This window comes from Lissotriton helveticus, chromosome 1_1 (genome assembly GCF_964261635.1).
Source record: "Lissotriton helveticus chromosome 1_1, aLisHel1.1, whole genome shotgun sequence".
NCBI classification, from domain to species: domain Eukaryota; kingdom Metazoa; phylum Chordata; class Amphibia; order Caudata; family Salamandridae; genus Lissotriton; species Lissotriton helveticus.
This window is the reverse complement of record NC_136057.1, coordinates 1,894,696,884-1,894,719,437: the sequence shown is the minus strand read 5'-3', so window position 1 is coordinate 1,894,719,437 and position 22,554 is coordinate 1,894,696,884. Positions and strand designations below refer to the sequence as shown.

At 41.5% G+C, this 22,554-nt stretch overlaps 2 protein-coding genes across 6 annotated transcripts in view; one reads left to right on the top strand and one right to left on the bottom strand.

The window, feature by feature from the left end:
- TPR (translocated promoter region, nuclear basket protein) overlaps positions 1-20,238 on the bottom strand; it is a 728,231-nt gene extending 707,993 nt beyond the window's left edge. For all 4 annotated transcript variants that reach the window (XM_078642622.1, XM_078642637.1, XM_078642629.1 and 1 more), the window contains exon 1: positions 20,059-20,238. In XM_078642622.1, the coding sequence (XP_078498748.1) occupies positions 20,059-20,209 (151 nt within the window). In that variant the 5' untranslated portion in view covers positions 20,210-20,238. The remainder of the gene's footprint in view (positions 1-20,058) is intronic.
- Positions 20,239-21,022: 784 nt separating this feature from the next.
- The window catches only part of ODR4 (odr-4 GPCR localization factor homolog), a 237,167-nt gene continuing 235,635 nt past the window's right edge, over positions 21,023-22,554 (top strand). The window contains exon 1 of one of the 2 annotated variants that reach the window (XM_078642589.1): positions 21,023-21,131. The gene's annotated coding sequence lies outside the window, so the exon portion shown is untranslated. Of the gene's footprint in view, positions 21,566-22,554 lie in introns of both variants that reach the window. The other variant, XM_078642600.1, reaches the window with a different exon arrangement.

The following is a 22,554-nucleotide window of genomic DNA, read 5'->3' as shown; positions in this document are numbered from 1 at the left end:
GAGGTGGCATGGTGTGCAAAATAGTGATGGACTGGGATGCGGCCGGAGTAATTACAGTGGCTGAGATTAATTCAAGCATACCACCCACCACTTCTTTGAATACTTCACTGTGAAATGTATGGGGCAATGCAATATTCCTTAACTCTACTTAAAGCAGTTCAACTTTTAAAATGTGTGGCAGATACCTACAAAAGTAGACAAATTATTTATAATTATTAGCTATAGCTGCATGTTAGTTCTTTGAAAATTTGGTAAGAGGTCATACCTACAAATGAATGTTTTCATGAAATGACTTAGGACATTTGACTACCTTATTAATGTTCTATTCAACCTTTATTTTATTCCTTTCTAAAAATTCGCCTATACTTGTGTATTTTAATTTCGGAGGTTAATGCTTTGAATTGGTGTACTTTTTTCAAGCCTGCAGGTTCACATTACACCATGGGGAACACCACTACCCAGAGTGATTATCAGTGGCATACAATATATACCAGCACTATTACCATCACCCTTTGTGTATTTCCTAAAACCTAAATGGTCATAAGCATGGCCAGATGTGGGTCCCTTGCCAGTTCTAACTTACTGACGAGGTATAGCAAGAATGAAACCAGTCTGGGTTCCCTTCTGGATTGGACTTAGCCTGGCAGTTCGGGATAGACACCAGGAGGTGAGTGGGGCTGGCCGCGGTCTAGAGTGGCACAGTGGGCTAAAAACAGTGGGTCAGAATGCTACCTAGTGGGACTGTCCATGGTTCAGACTATTTGCAAGCATTCCACCCAATACCTTTTGTGTGTTTGAGCATTCCACAAATTGCACCATTGCGCCTTCTTTAGTGTAAGAGGAAGCTCTTGTGCATTGTCCTGGGAAATATACTTTACTTATTTATATTTTAGCTTAAATTCAGATGCCAATTGCAAGCCCCTGCCTAGGTTGCAAACTGCAGATCAAGGCTACGGCCCCCAACTGGACATTCTCCACTTCATCACAGTGTACTTCGGAAAAGAACTGCATCTCACTGTGCCAGACTTTTCTAGGATGGCACAATGAATGGATGTTTATATTTTATAGCTAGGTAAACTCTGCAAAGACTTGTTTGAGTCAAAGTGTTATGGTTTATCTCCACGTGCAAGTTTGGATTGCTTTAGCAAAAGTTGGTTTTGCCCTGAAAAAAGGATTTACTTGAATGAAGACTTTGATGACAACAATCACAGGAATGGGAGTAGGCTAGAAGTGATTGTTGATGCGATGATGTTCACAATTTTGTGCACATTAACAAACTTGCAAATATGTTTTTCAACAAACTGGTCTCCAAAAGGTAGACATTTACTGCTGACAAGGGAGGGTGTAAAACATTTTCCTGAATAGACAAAGGCTTCCCAAAGGGGGGAAAACTGTAGATGAGTAGAGAAATTGGTTTCGCAATGGGGAAGGAGGGGTGCAGAGGAAATACTTTACCTCAGGAGGAAAAAAATAATTATGACTGCATTTATACTCCAATACATATCAACAATGGTCCATGGTCCAATCGGAGAGACCACCAAAAAAGGAAAAAACTAAACAAAGTACCTTATCCAACTTTTAATTAATCAATCACAACCTCCTCTGCTCGGAGAAAGGGAGTAGAAGATTGCTTCAATTAATACAGAAGAGCATATATAACATAATCAACTCTTATCACACATAAAATGATAAATGCATGAATATATATATATATTTTATTTAAATATGAAAACCAACAGTTTCAATGCATTATTTACACTTGGTCTCTCCAGAAAGAAAATGAGAGAAAATATTGCTCAAAGATTGCCCGTGGGTGGAAATGCAATAGAGAAAAGAAGGGGAAAATAGATCTCTTACATATATCCTAATCATTACAGAGAAGCCTGTCCGTTACATTTATTTCACAGCATAAATAAGATCTCAGTGATCCAGGGCAATTGAATAGATCATAAGCGCCCCTTTAAGGACCAAATATACATCAAGGATGTGTAAAGGGTCGAAATTTCGACCTGGCGACAGGGAGAAGGGCTAGTGTAAGACTCCACAGCGGTTTTCATCAGGACTTGGTGACTGAATGGAAAGGGAACAACCTGGAATTATGAATCATTTTGTGAGCGATCAGATGAATTAATCATACAGGTGAGAAAGGCCAACCGGCTCCTCATCTGCAGGGAAATTAATCAGAGCCCTTATATAAAGTGGCAGTGAAGAAAGACTCAAATGAAAGTTCCTGCTTGAGTTCCCGATACTCCCAGTAAATCTACATGTAACTGCAGTGTAGAAAGAGGACTTCATTGCACAAATCCCATCACACTCACCATCTAATAGTAAATTCCTCTCTGCCTGAAAGACGCTGTTGATTTTCATACAATAACAATTTTTTTAAATCAGGCATTTACTGTTTTTTGTGTAATAAGAGTTAATATTGTTTTACATGCTCATCCGTATTAATAGAAGCAATTTTCTACTCCCTTCCTTCGAGACAAGGAGGTTGCAATTGAAAAATTAAGTTGGATTAGGTAATTGCTTTAGCTTTTTCCTTTTTTGGTGGTCTCTCCCATAGGACCATTTTTGATATATATCGCAATTTACCCAGGTCCTTCGGGTTATTTGTGGGTCACCCCATTGTTATGTAATGTTTATCTATACTACTGCAATAAGGTGATTGACATAAATGTTTCTTTGGCGTACACCTGGGAAGGTTGCCATTTTCCAGACCTACGTCTGTAAACTTTTCTAAAACAAATGTATTAATCCATGATAGATTCAATACATTACAGTTCATTAACCCAAATTATTCAACAGAATTGATACCAAACATAGTACACAGAAAAGACAAAAAAATAAAAACATAGCTAATAATAATAATTATTATTATTATTATTATTCCCGGAGGTGCTGGGTGCATATGTCAGAGATAATTCCCCATCTAGTCCACTCATTCGTCCATTTAGGAGACCACCGGTCCCCAAATCTCCCAGCCTAATTTCTTTTTCCTGTTACCTTTCAAAGCATATAAACTATATTCTATATTAAACATAGATAGAAATCTAGCCCTCCATAATTAAAAAGATGGTGCATCCTTCTGAAGCCATTGAGGCAATACATAACCTAGCAACAGCTGTAACTAGACAGATCAGGTACCGAAATCTGTAAAGCAATTGATCAGATTCCTCTACCTCAGCTACCTCCAACAATACATGAGCAGTGGATAGCCTAACTGCCCCCCCACCCCCCAACATTTCCGCTAGAAACTTCTTTAAATGGCCAAAAAAGATGTTTAAATGCCTACAAGTGTAAAAGATATGTACAATATCGGCATCATCTGTCCCGCAGCGAAAACATTTTCCATCATTAGACCCCCTCCTCCCCCCCCCATTTAGACAATTTAGCAGAGGCATAATAAAGGTTAGAAACAGTCTTATAATGTTGTGCACGAAGGTTAGCGGACATTAATAATCTCCCTGCCAATTCAATAGAGGTTTCAACCAGAGTGCCAAGGCACCCCAGCCTGTTGTCCCATTTGATATTTTGCATCTCTAAGTCACTACCCTTAGTATCTAACAGTAAGTTGTACAGTGTATCAATAGGTACATTTTTCCTCACGGCTTCAATGACAGGATTTACTTCAATGTTCCGTTGATGTTTACATAATCGCGGACTTGCAAATATTTGAAGAATTCAGACCGGAGGAGATGATATTTATCAGTTAACATTTCAAAGGACATCAACTCCCCATTGATCTAGAAATCACCAATATATTGAACCCCTTTAGCCCGCCACCTATCTATAATCCGGTCCCAAAATATCTGTGGGAGGAGAGTTGTGGCAGTTAACGGGGTATATAGCGATACCTCCTCTAGTCTATAGTACTTTTTCACTGCCTTCCATACTTTATAAGCAGTATTTAGAACCTAGTTTTCTTATAGTAGCTCATCTCGAGATTAACGAACAGCCGATTTTTGGCATCGCTGCCCAGCAACATTTGATATATCGAAGGGGCTTCGGCCGTGCTAATCGGTTCTACCCCAGTTAATAAAATATTCATATGCTGCAATATATATACAAAATAATACAAGGTGAAATCAGGGACAGCCCAACCACTTTTCTCCCGAGGAAGAGTCAGATCGCATGGCTCTCCGGGATTTACCCTGAGCCCACAAAAATCTGGGGCAAATAGATTGTAACATTGCCAGCTTAGCCCGCGAGATCTCCAGTGGCACAGATCTAAAAAAATATAAAATTTTGGGAAGAATCAACATCTTAAGAACATTGCATCGTCCTACAATAGAGATATGCAAGCATTCACACTGGTCCAATTGTTTGCGCACATCATTTAGAATATTACGCCAGTTAACCTCCACCAGTGATTTTAAACAAGTCCTCAGCGTGATCCCCAGATATATTACCTTGCTCAGGATCCTAGGATCATCAAATGCAGCAATATTAGAACATAAGATTTGTGTCTTAGCAATATTGAGTTTGTAGCCTGAAGCAGCACCAAACTGTAACGCCAATTGCTCTATATCTGGCATAGCTATTAAAGGGTACGGCATTACCACTGCTACATCGTCTGCGTATGCAAACGCACGGGAATGCTCTTGCCTCCAAATTACAGACTCAATCCTTGAGCTATGTTCTAACATTTTTAAAAACAGATCTATATACAAAGAGAACAGCAGGGGAGAACAGGGGCATCCCTGCCTTGTTCCCCGTGTGATATGTACGGGGGTAGATTCTAAGCCCATAATGCAGATTCTAGCTGTAGGTTGGCGATATAAGACTTGCACGGCAGAAATAAAGTTTTGTTTAAAACCACGAAAACGTAATACAGCCATAAAAATCCCCATGCGACCCGGTAAAACGCATTTTCGGCATCTAATAAATTCTTTTTTTTTTTTTAAAGACTATGATTGCTGGCCTTGTCCCATGTTAAAGGGGGAGCTCCTGCCTCAGCCTGTAGAAACGTGGAAAGCATATTGGTCTTTAATATTCCCAAAAAAGTTTTGCATTTTTCCAATGGAAGTTTATCAGATCCTGCAGCTTTACCCAGTGCTAAACTATTAGTGGCTCTTTCCAACTCCTCCATAGACATCGGGGCCTCTAATAGCATTTTGCCTATCCAAGTTGTGAACACAAAAATGCTGTAGCAAGGATTCCCCAACTTGTGGGTCATAACGTTCCCCCGTATATAATGCTTCATAGAAATCATAGAACACATTTAAAATCCCAGCGTCAGTTTCTATGAGGTTGCCCCTAGAATCAACCACTGAGCTGATCCTCTGGGCCGCCTCTTTAGATCTAAGTTTCTGTGCCAGGCAGCACCCGCTTGCCTCCCCATATTCATAGTTTATCGGTTTGTTGATCGAGTATTTCTTGGCTATCTCTTTACTCCAATGGAGATTTATTTTGGCCTTGCCCAGGGCCACTTCGGTTTGAAGAGCAGTAATCTCCTGGCCCCCATGTATACCTTGCATGAGTTTTTCTTCTGCTACAGCTAGACTAGCATATAGTTCCTGCAATGCTCGCATTTGTTTTTGCTTATATAAGCCGAAGCTGAGTGCTTCCCATTGAAAGCGGCTTTAAAAGTATCCCATACACACCTAATCCCTGCACTGTTCCGATTTATGAGAAAAAATTGCTCAAGAGAGTGGTACTCGCACAGCAGGGGTATTCCTTAAAAATGAGGAATTGTAAAGAGTTTGTGTGCAGGAGGGTGGGAAACACTGTCTAGCCTTGCAGTGTGTCAATGAACATAGTAGAAGAAGCTCTCCCGCCTAGGGAGAGAACAACCCAACGCACTACTTTCAACGGACCAAAGGTCTGATTCATTAATTCAACTGTGAGGTTATTCGTACTCAAGATGAAGGAATGTTCAAATATATAGTTTATTCATATCCATGTCAGGATTTCAATGTAGATGGTACATATCAGTTATCTGTACTCCACACGTATGTTCAGGTGTGTTATCACATCACACAACCCAATGCATTTCGGGCATGGCCCGTCGTCAGGGGAATTACTCTACAAACAAAAACATACAAGGACCAAATGTAATATACACGTAAAAATATCAGCAAAAACCAAACTTAAGTACAATCCCAGTGAATGTGTGTTTTGAAACATGAAAAAGTGCTCGACTGAGTAACCGTGACAAAGAAGCGAAAGTACGTGACGCTTTAAAGAAAGATATAGCCTTAGAACCAAAAGTCACAACCGAACCATAAACCATAGTAAAACTCAATATATAGTGACTAGTTCAATCAAACGGGTGCACAAGGTAGGATGAGTCTTCAGTAATCCAATATCCACCACCAATCATGCAGTAAGGAAACGAGTCCCCGGTCATGGGTACTTACTCGTGTGGATGTAACAGCGGGACTCTGGAGAGTTCCACGAGGTGAACGCGCAGTGAAAGAACAGGAAGTCAGAATATACACAACAGTAAAAATAGAGATAGGACTGAACGTGATAAACGAAGAGTGGGCGCCATCTTGAAAGGTGCAAACCAGTAAAACGAAAGTATAGTGGACAGATAAGAGATGATTCAACATACAGGAAGACAAAAAGAATCACAAATAACACAAAAATTCAATGCGATCATTGAGACCCAACGGGGCCATCGTGGAAAGATACCGGATCCAAAAGTTCTCTCTCTTTAGTAAAAAAGCGTCACGTACTTTCGCTTCTTTGTCACGGTTACTCAGTCGAGCACTTTTTCATGTTTCAAAACACACATTCACTGGGATTGTACTTAAGTTTGGTTTTTGCTGATATTTTTACGTGTATATTACATTTGGTCCTTGTATGTTTTTGTTTGTAGAGTAATTCCCCTGACGACGGGCCATGCCCGAAATGCATTGGGTTGTGTGATGTGATAACACACCTGAACATACGTGTGGAGTACAGATAACTGATATGTACCATCTACATTGAAATCCTGACATGGATATGAATAAACTATATATTTGAACATTCCTTCATCTTGAGTACGAATAACCTCACAGTTGAATTAATGAATCAGACCTTTGGTCCGTTGAAAGTAGTGCGTTGGGTTGTTCTCTCCCCAGGCGGGAGAGCTTCTTCTACTATGTTCATTGACACACTGCAAGGCTAGACAGTGTTTCCCACCCTCCTGCACACGAAAACTCTTTACAATTCCTCATTTTTAAGGAATACCCCTGCTGTGCGAGTACCACTCTTCAACATTTCTATTTTTCTGCCACCGGAACTCAGCACGCCTACACCATGAATTTTGATTCGGTTTCTGGAATGACCGACCAGAAAGCAAGCACTTTCGCATACACCACAGATGATGCGGATAAAATCTATGGGATGATACAGGAGGATGTCATCGTCACTGGTAACACCCGAAGTGCAGAAAGTAATCTCCGTCAATTACTCTACCTTTTAAAAAAACATTCTAATCAAAAACTTCATGCTAGCACCCTCATCCGGTACCATCGTGTGCAACGGATCCCCCGTGGCCTACGGGTCCCACTAAAACCTCTTCTCTGTAAAAATAATACCAAGTTTGTGGAACGTTGGTATTCGATCTTAAATAAATGTTCCCTCGATCTTATTTTATTGATTGTGGAGGAGCTATCCAAGACTTTGGAGGAACTCACACTAGAAATCACAAACGTGAGAAAGGAACTAGACGACACCATGACCGCAGAAGAACTAAAAAAATCCTTGGAGGACATCAACATCCAATTGGATAAACATGTACGTGAGACACAAGAGCGAAAACTCAGGAAATTTAAAAGGGATACTATAGACTACAAACTCGGCGAGGTTTATTCCTGGGCCGAGGCATACGCCCGCCGGCGTCCCAACAAGCCATATAATCCATTCTCCGCCAATGAAACTTCATCCTCAGAGGATGATCAAAGAACAAGACCTGCACAGAGCCGACCAGATACTGATGCTCAAACTCCCAGCACCTCCAACAATACTGCGGTTCCTTTTTTAGAGCCTGGTACCACCCAACAAAAAGAACCCGGGGGGGAAAAACCCGCCGAGGAACCGGAAAAAACACCGCCTGCGAAAAACAAAAAAGTAAAAGGAAGACGCTGAACATGGAAGAGAACCTAGTGATTAACATTTCCTCAACGGTCTTGTCCGACGAAGAAACACGCATCCTTCAGAAAGGACAATCATTCGTTCCTACCTCTGGTACGAATACATTGGAACTTGAAGTGAGCGCGTTCAAATTGATACGCAATATGCGTCTGAAACACTACTTTCGCAATATTTGCCCCATCACTACACAGGAGGAAGACATGCTCAGAGGTCTACGACCACACAGCACGTTTCTGGCACCATCAAGCCACAAAATCATCGACACGTTCGAGAACTTAGTCAGACAAGACATCTTAAAACTTCCATTCATACAGACAGCGAAACCTCACCCGTAAAGAGAGAAACACACTCCAGAAAATTGCAGACAACCCTAACATCATCTGTCAAAATGCAGACAAAGGAGGGGCTCTGGTAGTCATGGACACCAACTTCTACATGGACAAAATCACAGCTCATGTCGGAGACACCGACACATATGACATTCTCCCTGGAGATCCCACCAAGGAATACACCAATGATCTGATGATCATCATCAATAAGGCGTTTGACAATGGCACTATTAACGACAAAACCAAAAGATATCTCACACCCATCAATCCTAGACCTCCTGTCTTGTACTTACTACCAAAACTACACAAACACCCGTCAAATCCTCCATGTAGACCCATTGTGTCTACTAGAAACAGCATTCACGAAAACGTAGGAAAATTCTTGGATAAATATCTCCAACCATTTGTCATCTCAGCAGATTCCTTTGTTAAAGACACAACTGATTTCATTTTGAAATTGGAACCAGTCATGAATACCCTAAAAAACGACCATCTCATCATGTGCACCGTGGACGTCAGTTCCCTTTATACTTCAATCCCCCATGACGGAGGTATTGATGCCATCGAGAGTACTTTGGCCCATTCTGACATTGACCAAGATCTGAAAATATTTCTTATGGAACTGACTTTGTTTACGCTATATCATAGCTATTTCACCGTCTCTGACAAATGGTTCTTACAGCTTAACGGTACGGCCATGGGAAATTCGGCTGCTCCTTGCTACGCCAATATTTTCATGCGAAACTTCGAAGAGAATCACATTTTCTCTCAAGACCTTTGGCAAGAAAATGGTCGATTATACCTGAGGTATATCGACGACATTTTTTTACTTTGGGCAGGCTCTAATGAGACTCATTACTTTCCTCAACACTTGGAATCAAGTCACACAGCGCATTCAATTCACTTGGGAACATAGTACATCCTGCGTCCATTTTCTGGACGTGAAAATACTAAGAGATGTGGGAGACTGGTCCACTACGGTCTTCCGTAAGCCCACAGACAGAAACTCTACCCTACATTATCACAGCTTCCACCGGATGGGACTCAAAAACAACTTGCCTTATGCGCAGATTCTCAGGGTGAAAAGAATCGTTTCTAGGCCTGACGAGAGCAAGACTCAGATCAAAACTGTCCTTGATCGTTTACGAGCACGGGGATACCCTACTCCCATTTTGGATTTGGCTATCCAGAGAAGTGAGAAACATAGTAGAGCTTCTTTGCTACAACCGAAACGCAAGACCCCCACCGAACGTATGGTGGTAGTCTCTAAGTTTTCTAAAGCCTCTCCACAATTTCAAAGGATCATCCGCAAACATTGGTCTATCTTGACACATGAGTCTGATTTTAATGGTTTATTTTCAGAACCCCCCATCTTTGCCTTCACCAGGGGTAAAAATTTGAAAGAGATTCTGAACACCAGCAGTCCCAAATCCGCAGTAATGTACAGTGGCTTTAAACCATGCTACAATTGCAGCAACTGTCATAACAGCATCCAAGGCAATATCATGAATCACCCGATGAAAGGTTTCCCTATCAAGTTGAATGTTAACGCAACGTGTAGCAGCAAGAATGTGATCTACGTTCTAAAATGCCCATGTGGCAAATGCTATGTGGGCCACACTGAGAGAATGATTCGCACGAGAATCTTGGAACACAAGAGCAACATTCGCACTGAAAAACAAAAGTCTAGTGTGGCTACCCACTTTCTTGAGAACAGACATACAGTGGCTCAGCTCAAATTCCAAATATTGGAACAAGTCCCTATCACATGCAACAACAAGAACCATCTACTAAAGAGAGAGAACTTTTGGATCCGGTATCTTTCCACGATGGCCCCGTTGGGTCTCAATGATCGCATTGAATTTTTGTGTTATTTGTGATTCTTTTTGTCTTCCTGTATGTTGAATCATCTCTTATCTGTCCACTATACTTTCGTTTTACTGGTTTGCACCTTTCAAGATGGCGCCCACTCTTCGTTTATCACGTTCAGTCCTATCTCTATTTTTACTGTTGTGTATATTCTGACTTCCTGTTCTTTCACTGCGCGTTCACCTCGTGGAACTCTCCGGAGTCCCGCTGTTACATCCACACGAGTAAGTACCCATGACCGGGTACTCGTTTCCTTACTGCATGATTGGTGGTGGATATTGGATTACTGAAGACTCATCCTACCTTGTGCACCCGTTTGATTGAACTAGTCACTATATATTGAGTTTTACTATGGTTTATGGTTCGGTTGTGACTTTTGGTTCTAAGGCTATATCTTTCTTTAAAGCGTCACGTACTTTCGCTTCTTTGTCACGGTTACTCAGTCGAGCACTTTTTCATGTTTCAAAACACACATTCACTGGGATTGTACTTAAGTTTGGTTTTTGCTGATATTTTTACGTGTATATTACATTTGGTCCTTGTATGTTTTTGTTTGTAGAGTAATTCCCCCGACGACGGGCCATGCCCGAAATGCATTGGGTTGTGTGATGTGATAACACACCTGAACATACGTGTGGAGTACAGATAACTGATATGTACCATCTACATTGAAATCCTGACATGGATATGAATAAACTATATATTTGAACATTCCTTCATCTTGAGTACGAATAACCTCACAGTTGAATTAATGAATCAGACCTTTGGTCCGTTGAAAGTAGTGCGTTGGGTTGTTCTCTCCCTAGGCGGGAGAGCTTCTTCTACTAAAAAATTGCTCAATCCATGTCTTTATATGAGCTACGAAATGTTAATCTAACAGCAACTTCCTATCAAATGAAAAGGCTCGCGGCTTGATTCCAGTCCGAGGCAGCCTTAGGTTTAACACTAGAGGGCCATGGTCTGGGGTAAGCCTTGGGTATAAATGTATTTTAGCTACAGCCAGCAAAAGACTTGACATGAAAAAGTAGTCCAGCCTTACCAATTTATGGTGCGGACAAGAATAAAAGGTATACCCTGGCTCCTCCCCTCTTAAGGTAGCCCAAGCATCCACCAACCCGTGATCAACCAGAAGAGACTGTAGCGCCTTGAATACCCTTGGTTTCCTTCCTTAATAAATGTAATTATCTTGTAGAGCATTAGGCCCAAGGTGTATATTTAAATCACCGCACATGATCAACGGAGTGGACCATAAGGTCAATTCTACATCAAGCCTGTCAATTATTAGAGCATCATCAAAGTTTGAACCATATATGGAACATACCGTGCACTTCTGCCTTCCAATCTTGCCTTCAACAATAGCCTACCTCCCTTGTTTGTCTGCCAGTGCTCTGCCTGTCCCTTGTATATGATTTTTAGTCAAGATTGCAACCCCGTGTGGTGGTGGACTGCTCTGTACAAATCAATACTGTAAAGCCTAAATCCGCTAATAATTTTCTTTTGGCCCATGCGATATGAGTTTCCTGTAGGCATATCAGGTCACTCTGAGGCATCCGCAGCTCATTCGCAACCCGTTGCCTTTTATTGTGATTGTTTAAACCACTAACATTCAGGGATCAACACCGGATACCTCCACATGTACCACTATCCCCCATCTGTTTTCCCTGTACCTTTAAGTGTACCCAAGACCATCGAAATTTCTGGTCTCTCTTCACTGTACCATCATGGATTATTTTTTTTCCCCTACCCAACACCCCCCCCCCCCCCAACCCCCCGCACCAACCCCCACCCAGCCCCCTTCCCACATCCCCCATACACGGCTCCGGCCGGAGCAATGTCCTACCCCCTCCCAACTCAAACCCCAAACAAGAGGCTTCGAGAGACAGTCTCCGCGATGGATCCAGCTTTTCCAATCCCGGACCCCCCCGCCCCACCCAGTGTTGAGATTCACAGCCCACCATATTACAGCAAACCCAGAAAAAAAAGAAAAAAAGTGAAAACCATATTACAATGGGCTTTGTACATAATAAGGAGAGGGATTTCACATACTACCAACGTGACAGGTCTATATATTTTTTTCCCTCCCCCGCCCTTCATTTACTCCCCTTCCTTCTTTCCTTTTCCCTTCCGTTCCTCATTCCGTTCCTTGCCCCATGTCAACTATAAGGCTAGCAGATACTCTTTAGCGGCTCACTCAGCTGTAAAAAACCGCACATGTTCATTGTGGATGACTTTAAGCTTAGCGGGATTTATGAGAAATGTATGTGCCCCCTTATCGCGAAATGGTGTGATGAGCTGGCATAATTGCCATCTTTTTTCAACAGCAAGAGGGCAGTAATCGGGGCGCACAAAAAACTCTATCCCCTTCCTGTTCTTCTTTCTATCCAGGCGTGCCAGGTCGTATACTGCCTCTTTTGCCAGAAAGTTATTGAGTGATATTAAAATCGCCCATGGTCTTACAGAGTTCTGGCCTGACCTGTTACGTTGAACAAACGGAAACCTGTGTGCCCTCTGAATCTCCCGGCTCCAGTACCATTGAGTTAGTCCAGGAAAGGCTTCGGTAAAGAGTTCAATGACAAATTGTTGTGCGTCTTGCCCCTCAGCCCCCTCAGGAATGTCCAGCACCCGGAGATTATTGCGGCAGAGGAGATTTTCAAAATACGTGATTTTCCAGAGGGTGTCATTGTTTAGGATTGCGCAAGGTCTCGGTCGTCACCTTCTGCGCTGCAAGCTCATCCTCGAGATTTGATATAGAAGTCTCAGCCACATTGAACCGGTCAGCAAACTCAGAACAGGATTTCGCAACCCTCCGTACCGAATTCTGGAGTTTGCGACAGGCCCCTTGCATACTCAGACTCTGTGAGGGTCTCCTCCCTGTGGGCCATGATGATCTGATAGATAACTGCTAGGGAAATGTCCTCAGGTTTCTCAATAGTTTCAGAATTAGATTGGATAGCACTAGACATTTCAGTCTCAGCCATAAATGAATAGTATCACTGAAAGGAGTCTGCGCTCTCAGCAGATCGATATCCTGTGCCCAAGCCAATGACCCCTTGCTTGCGGACCGCTTTTGGACTATCTATTTCCTTGCGCTTGTCAGGCTCAGTTTCATCCCCGGAGGTATCTGAAGGATCAGACATTGAGTAAAAGGGATGGTCACCAGAGTCATTCTCTTTCCTTGCATCCGCTTCAGGCTTTTTGCCAGCCATCCCTACAGCGGTAAACTCTTATGCATTCCTGAAAATAGTAATTCTAAACTTATGCAAGGTCAATAATTTACTTTTGTGACTAATAATGTAGACCCATTTTTTAGATGTGGCACAAAGTTTTCTTTTTTAAATATTGGCATGCATTAAACACATGCTAATACAGGATACAGTAGAGAAATTAACTTTAGTTTAGACAGTAGAAAAAGCTGCTCAGTAGTTTTGCAACACTGTAACCAGTGTCTATTCTTTAAGTTGCAAATATTTCTTGGGCACCTTTTATTTTGACAGCAAAAAAAACTGTTTGCTAGTTTACCAACCCTGGTTACATCCTTTTGTCCGTTTTACATTCCAAATATTTTTGGGTACATGGTTTGTTTTCAATACATAACTACTAACATTGCTTCAATTCTTCTGGGTGCACTTGCATTTAATAGAGAGTATTCTGGGAACATTATAAATAGTCCAAAATTGTTAAATCTTGCAAACATGAGTATGTGTTTTATATTACAGCTAATGTAACTGGTTTACATTAATAAGCCACATTTATCATTTTGAACATCTACATATGGCTGCATATTGTGAATTATAGGCAGAAAGTACTCTTTCCTACAGCTATACCATGGTACAGCAAACAAGCAGCAAAAGGGTCTGTAGTGCAATGTGCTGCACCTACTTATCAAAGGGAAAAATAAACATCAAGACTTGTTGTCCTTGACCCATAACATTTATAGGCCCAGGGTGCTGGTTGGTATGTTGGAAGGATTTTATCTCTATAGATTATTGAAGCTATAGAGGAAGGGAGCAGTGTTCTGAGAGTCACGTTATTCTTAGACAAGAATTACATGAGTAGACGGTCATGCAGCAGTTGAATTTACCAGGCAAGACTGTATATGTGGCAATTCCTCATACTCAAAATTACTGGAATAGGAAACATGACCGTCGCCAGGATTCATGCACTCTGAAATATCCTGTGTTCTGCATTAAAAACAATTGTGTTTTCAACAGAATACTAAAAATATTAAAAGGAACACAAAATGAAAAGGATATTAAAAAGGAAGACAAGATGACAATGTACTTAAACAACCTAGGAACTCATACTTCCTGTAAATTGAAATCTAACAAAGTAGTAAGTGAAATAGGCCAAGTAATTATGGCCCAAATTGTGGAGAATGGAAGAGAGGATTGATTGGTTTCAAAATCGGCCTTGCCAGGCTTTAACCTGGTGACCTGAGCATTACCGCATATCTCAGTGTCAATCCTTTAAACTGCCTGAGCAGTCCTGCATCAAAACAAATCACAGGCAAGTGCATGGCTTTTGACTCAATAGTGCAAGGGCCTGCTAAAGTTATCCTGTGCCTGGCATCTAGTTGTGAAGTCAATTGACAGATCACCTAAAAAAGCAGCTGATGCCTCAGGTTTTGTGGGCAAAACAAGCAGGTTCCATTTATTATATATTATATAAGAGCACTCCTAGCTATCGCCTATGGGGATAAAATGTATAGGATGAAAAAAACTTAATTTTCAATCTGACAACAAACATATAGGGAATGGGTAAATACAAGAGCGAGGACTGAAGGTCCCCTCGTTCTAGGTGAAGGAGACATTCATTTTAGAGATTGGTTTCTCAATCCCACGAAGCTGTAGACAAACTCGTTTTAGAGGGGATGCCTCAACTGATAACCTGCTCAGCCACCAATGCTAAACATCTACCTACTAGGTAACTGTCTCCAGTGCTTAATTTGAGCCGGTGGTTTCCGGTGCTCGCCACCGGCACTTAATTGTCAACACTAGTGCTTGTGACAGTTTGCCACATGGTGGCGCTGTCTGGCTAATTTAACGATAATCACAACAGCAGTTAATGAATTCAATATGCATTAAAAATGACAACTACCTACCGCCCAAGCCATTCTTCTAGCTTTGGGGCCTGGAACAGTCTGAATTGTCACTCTTGTAGGAGTGTGATGGTTAGTAGCAGGGGCAATGTGTGTTGCAAGCTGCAGTGGTCTCCTGACGAGAGTCCTGGCACTTATGTTTTGTTTTTTACAAATTAAGCATAACTGTCTCATGTACTGTTTTATGTTTCTACGAGTTACACCTGGATGAGAGTACTCTACACTCTTCTAACATTGAAGCAAACTTAACACTGTGCATTCAACAGACAAAAACAACGTATTTACTTTTACTCTGGTATAATGCACATAAACATTATCCTAAGTGCTAACTTTAATATTTTGCTAAAGCCGTAGGAGAAATTAACTTTTTCTAGTAACTAGAAAATCACCATTCCTATAAAGATGTCCATCTAAGTGCCCTAGGTCAATATTACCTCCATTACAAAGAGAAGAAAGACAACAGATCAGAACAAACTCACTTAATTTTTTATAGCCCTTTACAAATAAAGAGTAAAGAAACAAATGTGAAATATTTTGACCATGCCCATCTAAATGATAAAATATAACATTATTAGATAAACAAACCAACGTTTTCTATTAAACAAAAAGAATAAATGCGATATTAACTAATAGGTCAAAGGATCTATGACATACACACTATTGCATATTCGCAGATAGCAAGCACCACTGCATTACCAGTCGCATGTTAAAGACCCCGATCCTGCGAAAAAGGATGACTAGAATAGACGTCCATTACCCTGCTAATGCTATAATAAATGTATCCAACATCACAGCTACCAAATTAAAACAAGCACTCGATCGTGTGGCATCACCTAAAGGTTGTTTCCTAATGTCTCTCACAAAGGACTGCATATACAAAGATTTCAAACATACCTTACTCAAATTTGTAACATTCTTTCCCTAGGTAGGAAAGAGGGCCAGAGACAATACATAGATGGCTTGGAACAATCAAATGAAATATGGTGTCAATATACTTTCTGAAGGGGAGCAGGCAGGTTCAGGCACGGGACAATCGCCGAATAGCCTGCTCCCCTCCTTTCCGTTATCTTTAGCAGGTCACGATTTTAACACAGGCACAGTGCTCTAGGATGTAAACCAGATGCTCTCGGACTACCGTAAAGTGCAATGTACTAATTAGTTCAGACTTCTATAGCTGACAAAATGTCAAATTGACGTAAAATGCTGCTGTGTGCTCTGCTCGTGTATTACGTGTGTATGATCACTCCGGATTCCTCCCTCACAAGCAGTGCTGTGAGAAATTAGGGTAGTAACTTCTCCTTTAAATGTGTTTGTTTGCACGGAAAATAACCAAACTCACAAACATTGAATAAATACTAGCAAAATGTTAAATCCAGTATTGAGACTGCTTTAAATGTTACATATGAGACTTAACGTGTGTAAGAGCACCTATATTTCGCACACTGAGGCATCAATAAAGTGATTACTCTACAGTGATACTTTTGGGTAAAGGTTGGGGGGTGCCGGGACTACAAACCATTATTTCTCCTCCCCAAACCAGTAATTTAATAACATTTCTTCTCACCTCCTTACTCATCCCCAACTGTCTCCATCCTCCTTTATTTCATCTCTTGACTTCCTTCTATTGACTCAATTCAATTCAAGAATCTTTATTCGGTGGTTAAAAAACACCATAAAAGCACAAGCATATATACATTGTTTAAAAAAAATTATTAAACATTAAGCAAGATCCTTGTACAAAGTTAACATAGATAAAAATATCTGTATACAAGTAAACATACATTCGATGGTAAAAAACTTTCATAACTAGCCCCTAGTCATCCTTAATCGGACCGCAACCTTAATAAAGTTCATTACACAACACAAGGTAAGTGGATCGGAGGCTTTTTGCAAGAAGACTAGTGCATCCCTAGCATGTTCCAGATGGGCATTTTTTAAAATATTTACAAGGAAACTACGCCTGGGCATAGAGTAGTATGGACAGAGCAAAACAAAATGAAGCGTGTCCTGCGGAGACCTGTTGTCGCAGCCGCAGGGTCCCTTCTGCTCAATTGACATAGAAAAGCCTACTGGTGAAGCCAACACAAAAGATAATAAATTTAATCTAAAACGACACATAAGGAATCTGTCCTGTGCGTTATGCATTAGGTACAGGTAAGGCTCCATACCCTCCACACTCTTCACCAGGTTATGTGCCCTCACAGTTTTTTTAAGTATTTCTGCCTCAGCTCTTTCTCGGGTTTTCCGCTCTAGAAAAAATTCCCCTATTTGTTTTTTATGCTGGGCTAAGATTGTTGTTGGGTTCGTGAAGAGGTTTCCGAAGCCTAAATCTTCTAGGGATTTTTTCACGTATTTGAGCCAGGGGATGCGCATACAATTGGTCCTGTCTAAGCAATCCAGTAAGATTTCTCTACTTAAGTGCGCTTCTGGGTTAGCCCATATTTTTAACCAGGCCACAATTGGCCTGAGTTTTAACAGGTCATCCAAGTAAGGCCTCCCAAGCTCCCTATGTGCTATAAATCCAGCAGTGCTGGATGGTACCCTCAGAACAGATTTCAAGTATTTATTCTCTTCCTGTTGGATTCTGGTAGTGTTCACAAATCCCCATACTTCTGCCCCGTAAATTACTTTTGAGCATGTTACGGAGCGGTACAAATTCACTACCTGTTCCGGGCTCCAACGACCTAATCTCCTGCCATAGCCTGCTATTGCCCCGTTAGAGGCAATCATTTTACTACAGCGTTCTGTCACCAGGGAGTTAAACTGCAAAGCACCATCAAAAGTCACTCCCAGGTAGGAGAACGTTTTAACCTCCTCTATAATATGAGTACCAATTGTATAGGTGAACTTAGAGGACGGTTTTTTACCGGCCAGGAGCACATAAGATTTGCTCAGGTTGACAAATAAGTCCAAGGTGCTCATGAACTTGACGAACCCGTCTATCAAAATTTGTAGACTTCGCGGAGTACGCGCTATCAAAACCGCGTCGTCCGCGTAAAGCAGGACCGGAATATGTCTCTGCCCAACCCTAGGGCAATCAGCTTTTAGACCCAAAAGAAACTGCTCCAAATTATTAATATAAAGGGAAAACAAAAAAGGGGCGAGGATACAGCCTTGTCTGACTCCACTCTTTTCTGGAAGCCCTTCCCTTACTTGCGTGATAACTACATTAACAACTTCTATTTACTAATTTCTTGATCAATAACACTTAATGAATCTGCTCTTACTGTTTCTCTCAGTTTTTTTTAGATTCTTGCCTTCTAACTTTCCTATTATCCCTTTCTTCATTTTTGCAAATGATCAGAAACTACTTTTGTCTCTGGTCTTTCTCTTCATGCTTATTTAAACCCGCCTAACTACTGTTCTCATGTCGGTTTTCTAAATTTGGCCATTCATCTTTCTTCATCCCTAGATATATATATTTTTTTTTAATCTATGCTCCTACATTTTTTCGTTCCTTTTCACGTCATTCCTCCATTCCTTCCTCTTTTCCTTCCTTCCATTAGCAGAATGCAGAATATTGCAAAGGGTTCCTGTGTTTAAAACATTTGGGCCCGCTACAAAGATCTATCAGAGACTGGGGCTTGAACTCCATTTAAGTCATACTGATCTTTTGCCGTGTTAAAAAGTAAAATCAAGACCAGGCATGATATTTATTTTAATGTGCACATAAAACAAAAGAATGTGTGTTTGTTGTAAACGTATACTTAGCTCTGTATGGCTTCTTGGTCTCTGTAGTCCTTTCTTTGTGTTTCTATCTTCTTACCTAGCTGTGTTCTATCTGGTGTGTTGGCATTCTAGCCTTGGCAGTTGGTCTGGTCAGCTGTGAGGTTTTGTGCTCTGCTGTTTATCTTATTCCTTGTAACTTAATAAATCCAACTTAACTACTGAAAGACGTGTCCTGCTGCCTACTTAACTTATTTACAACAGTGTTCTTAAAAGTACAGTAAGCCAACGGTAGAGAGATATTTTACCTAGTCTAGTCAATAACAATTTGAGAAATCTTCTACTAATACCATCCGTATGGTTTGTAAAAGAAGACTAGATGGTAGTCTGTCTTCAGCGTCTCATAAAACGTAGCTTCCATTAGGAACGTTACAGCCCAAAACCGGAGCAGAGTTTTGTCATTAATTTGCCCGTAGGTTTCTCAAAACGTGCCTCTTTGATAACCGATGTTGAGAACATATGTTGCACAAATAGCATTAGCTATAGGCAGAAATCTGATAACAAAAGCCCAACAGTTATGCCATCTAGTCCTGAAGACTTTGCATTATCACTTCGTCACATGTGCGCTACATTGCCAAAAGCATCTTTGCTACTTGATGGGTCATCATATGTCAAACGGACAAGAGGTGGTTTCCTGGCAGTTAAAGAGAAACAAATACGCCAATGCGAGCAACACACTTGACAATCTGTAAATGAAAAGCACTGGGCTGCAAACATGGTGTGCTACCCACAAGCATCATCTAGTAATGGCAATACATATAATCAAGAAACTGTTTTCCCATGACAGTAACACAAACATAAAAAGCACACCATAAAATAAAATCTGAGAAAACACGCTTCAACAAAAGTTAGCAGAGAACTTTTGCCAGATGAACTTTTCCTGTCATACATGTAACTAGAGTACATCACATGAAATTGACACAACAGGGTCGCCTCCGCTCGCATGCTCACCGCTGTCCACGCGACTCTTCTCATGGCGGGCGCGCAAGGCTTCGATCTCGGTCTGCTGGTCTGAGAGGAACCGCTCGAGCTTGCCCTGCACCCCTTTGGGTAACTTGGCGAGCTCAGCGCGCTCCAGGACCTGCTGCAGCACAGCCGCCATTTTTGCTTGAAACCCGACAGGAAGTAAACTGAAGTGAGCGGGAGTAACAGAAATAAGCTAGTACGCTGCGTGTCAGGGAAGTTGGTGTGCACCGCTGTACCATGGGAATTGTAGTGTGCTCTGCGCTCTGCTGAAGCCGGTTTGAGTTTGACAGTTCACCTTGCGGCGACAGAGTGATAGATGTAGGATGCAAGGCAAGGCATGCCAAACACATGTATGAATTCGTCATTGGAGTGCGTTTATTATGCTCTCAATTTCAAAATTAAATACATTTCCATATTTCAACATGTTCTACTGTTCTGAAAAGAGCACCTGATAGTGCAAGTCAGAGTTTCCCGGTGTTTTTGTCATTCAACATTTTGTTAAACATTCTTTTTGCAGTTTATATGGTGCTAACTAGACCCGAAGGTATTGGAGCGCTTTATTGAACAAAGGTTACAACGCACAAGGACATATCCATTTTTTTACACCACATCTTCTACCCCATCAAAACTGCTAGCGGTCATAAAAAAAATTAAATCGCTTGTTAAGACGTGCAGTTTATGTACGTTAATGTATTCTTTCGGAAAGTTTCACTAACAGCTGTATTTAAAGATGGCGATCTTGCATGCACCACTTTGAGGGAGTTTTCGCCAACAGACTCTGACGGAGGTATAGTTTATTTATCAATTGAATTGAGAAAGGTTTATCAGTTCCCTCTGATGTACGAAAAAAGAGGAATGGCTGTAGCGAGAAGCAATCTCCATCTGAAACAACCAGTACGCATGCTAGTAAGGTAGCTTCTATTGCTGTATCATTACTTTTATCATTCCAACGTGGCCGCAGCATTTAAGGGCGTGAAATTGATGTTGCGCAGGCCCTTTTCTATGTTAGTGGTGGGTTGGTAGTGACAACTCAGCCATGCTTAGAGTGGTGGCAAATGGTGAGTATTGGATTTATGGCAGTGGGAGAAGTTTTGTGTGCTAAATGTATACACGAGCGCACTATCTTTTAATTGAGGTTTACTCGTGGGGGCGATTTCTAAGGTTTTGTGTCTTACATTTTGCACTTGGGTTAGCGACTCGTTTAACAGCCGCTAATGTTATCCCCACTTATTGTTCCTTAGATGTTGAAATGTTAAGAGACTGATCTCCGACCCTTGTTGGATTTCATCTATGCAGACGTACTGCCACGTAGTCAGATTACTAAATTGTGACATTTGCATAGCTTCAGTGTGTGTATGATTGACATTCAGTAGCCGAATGTCAGGAAGGACCGTCCACAATATACATTTTACTCTGGCCACTTCTTCGAGAAACGGTGTCAGAAGTGTACGTGCACTACACACAGAGGCTCAACTAGATCTTAACTTCGATGGTGAGTGGGGAAACGGGGAGTGGGAGATGGGCAGTGGTCAAGTTTTAATCAGTGGTGGTGGGGCTACAGTTTCGCACACAGGGGGACTGACACGTTTGGGAGGTCCGGGTTTAATGCGCTAATCATAATGCATGGAAACGGCATATGTGCATGCCTGCTCTTTCCTGTTTTAACACATTAGCATTAAAGCCTGCTCTTTTATCTCCCACAATGCATTTCCTTTACACACCGCACACTGCTGGAGTTCAGAGAGTGTACATCAGACCGGCAAGCATCCGATGCCTGCAAGATGGTTGGTACCACACGAGTCCTGTGCCTGTCTTACGAAGTAGTGTAGCAAGGATGCCATTGGCCCAGGTGCAAGCAGGGGAAATAGCCGCCTTGAATGCTGGTGTGGTAGTAAATACAGCAATTATTAGGGTTCAGTGAACCCCTCAGGGCTCCGGTGCCATGCCACTGCACCTGCTCCACCAATGGTAGCTGTGCCCCCTGGTCCGACGCATAGAATAGAAAGCACTGAAGGCTCACTTGAAAAGTGTCTTATCTGATTAAAAGGACCATGAACTTCATATTGAGAAATCGCTTCTAAGGAATAAGATGTGTGTGGGAGGAATGTATTTTTTTGCTAGCTGACACGTCAAAATAATTTTCAATTCTATTAAGGACACAGAGGCAAGGAGTATGCTTCTCTTTTCTTTACTACCAAATTTCAGCAGCTAGTCACTTTTAAATAAACACAACTACATTACCCATGTACCCCTGTATGTCATATATCACATGCTCAATCATAGGCGAGCAACTCCATGCCACCATTTTGTGTCCTCTTGCTTTGAAGCATAAGATTATAAGTACAGAACACTCTAACAGGAAACATAGTAATAGTCACCAAAGTCCAAATCGATCCAAACATGGACTCAACAGATTCCACATGATCCAACAGGGATGTCCAACAACAAGTCAGGGCCAGTGACAAATCCCTGAACTGAACC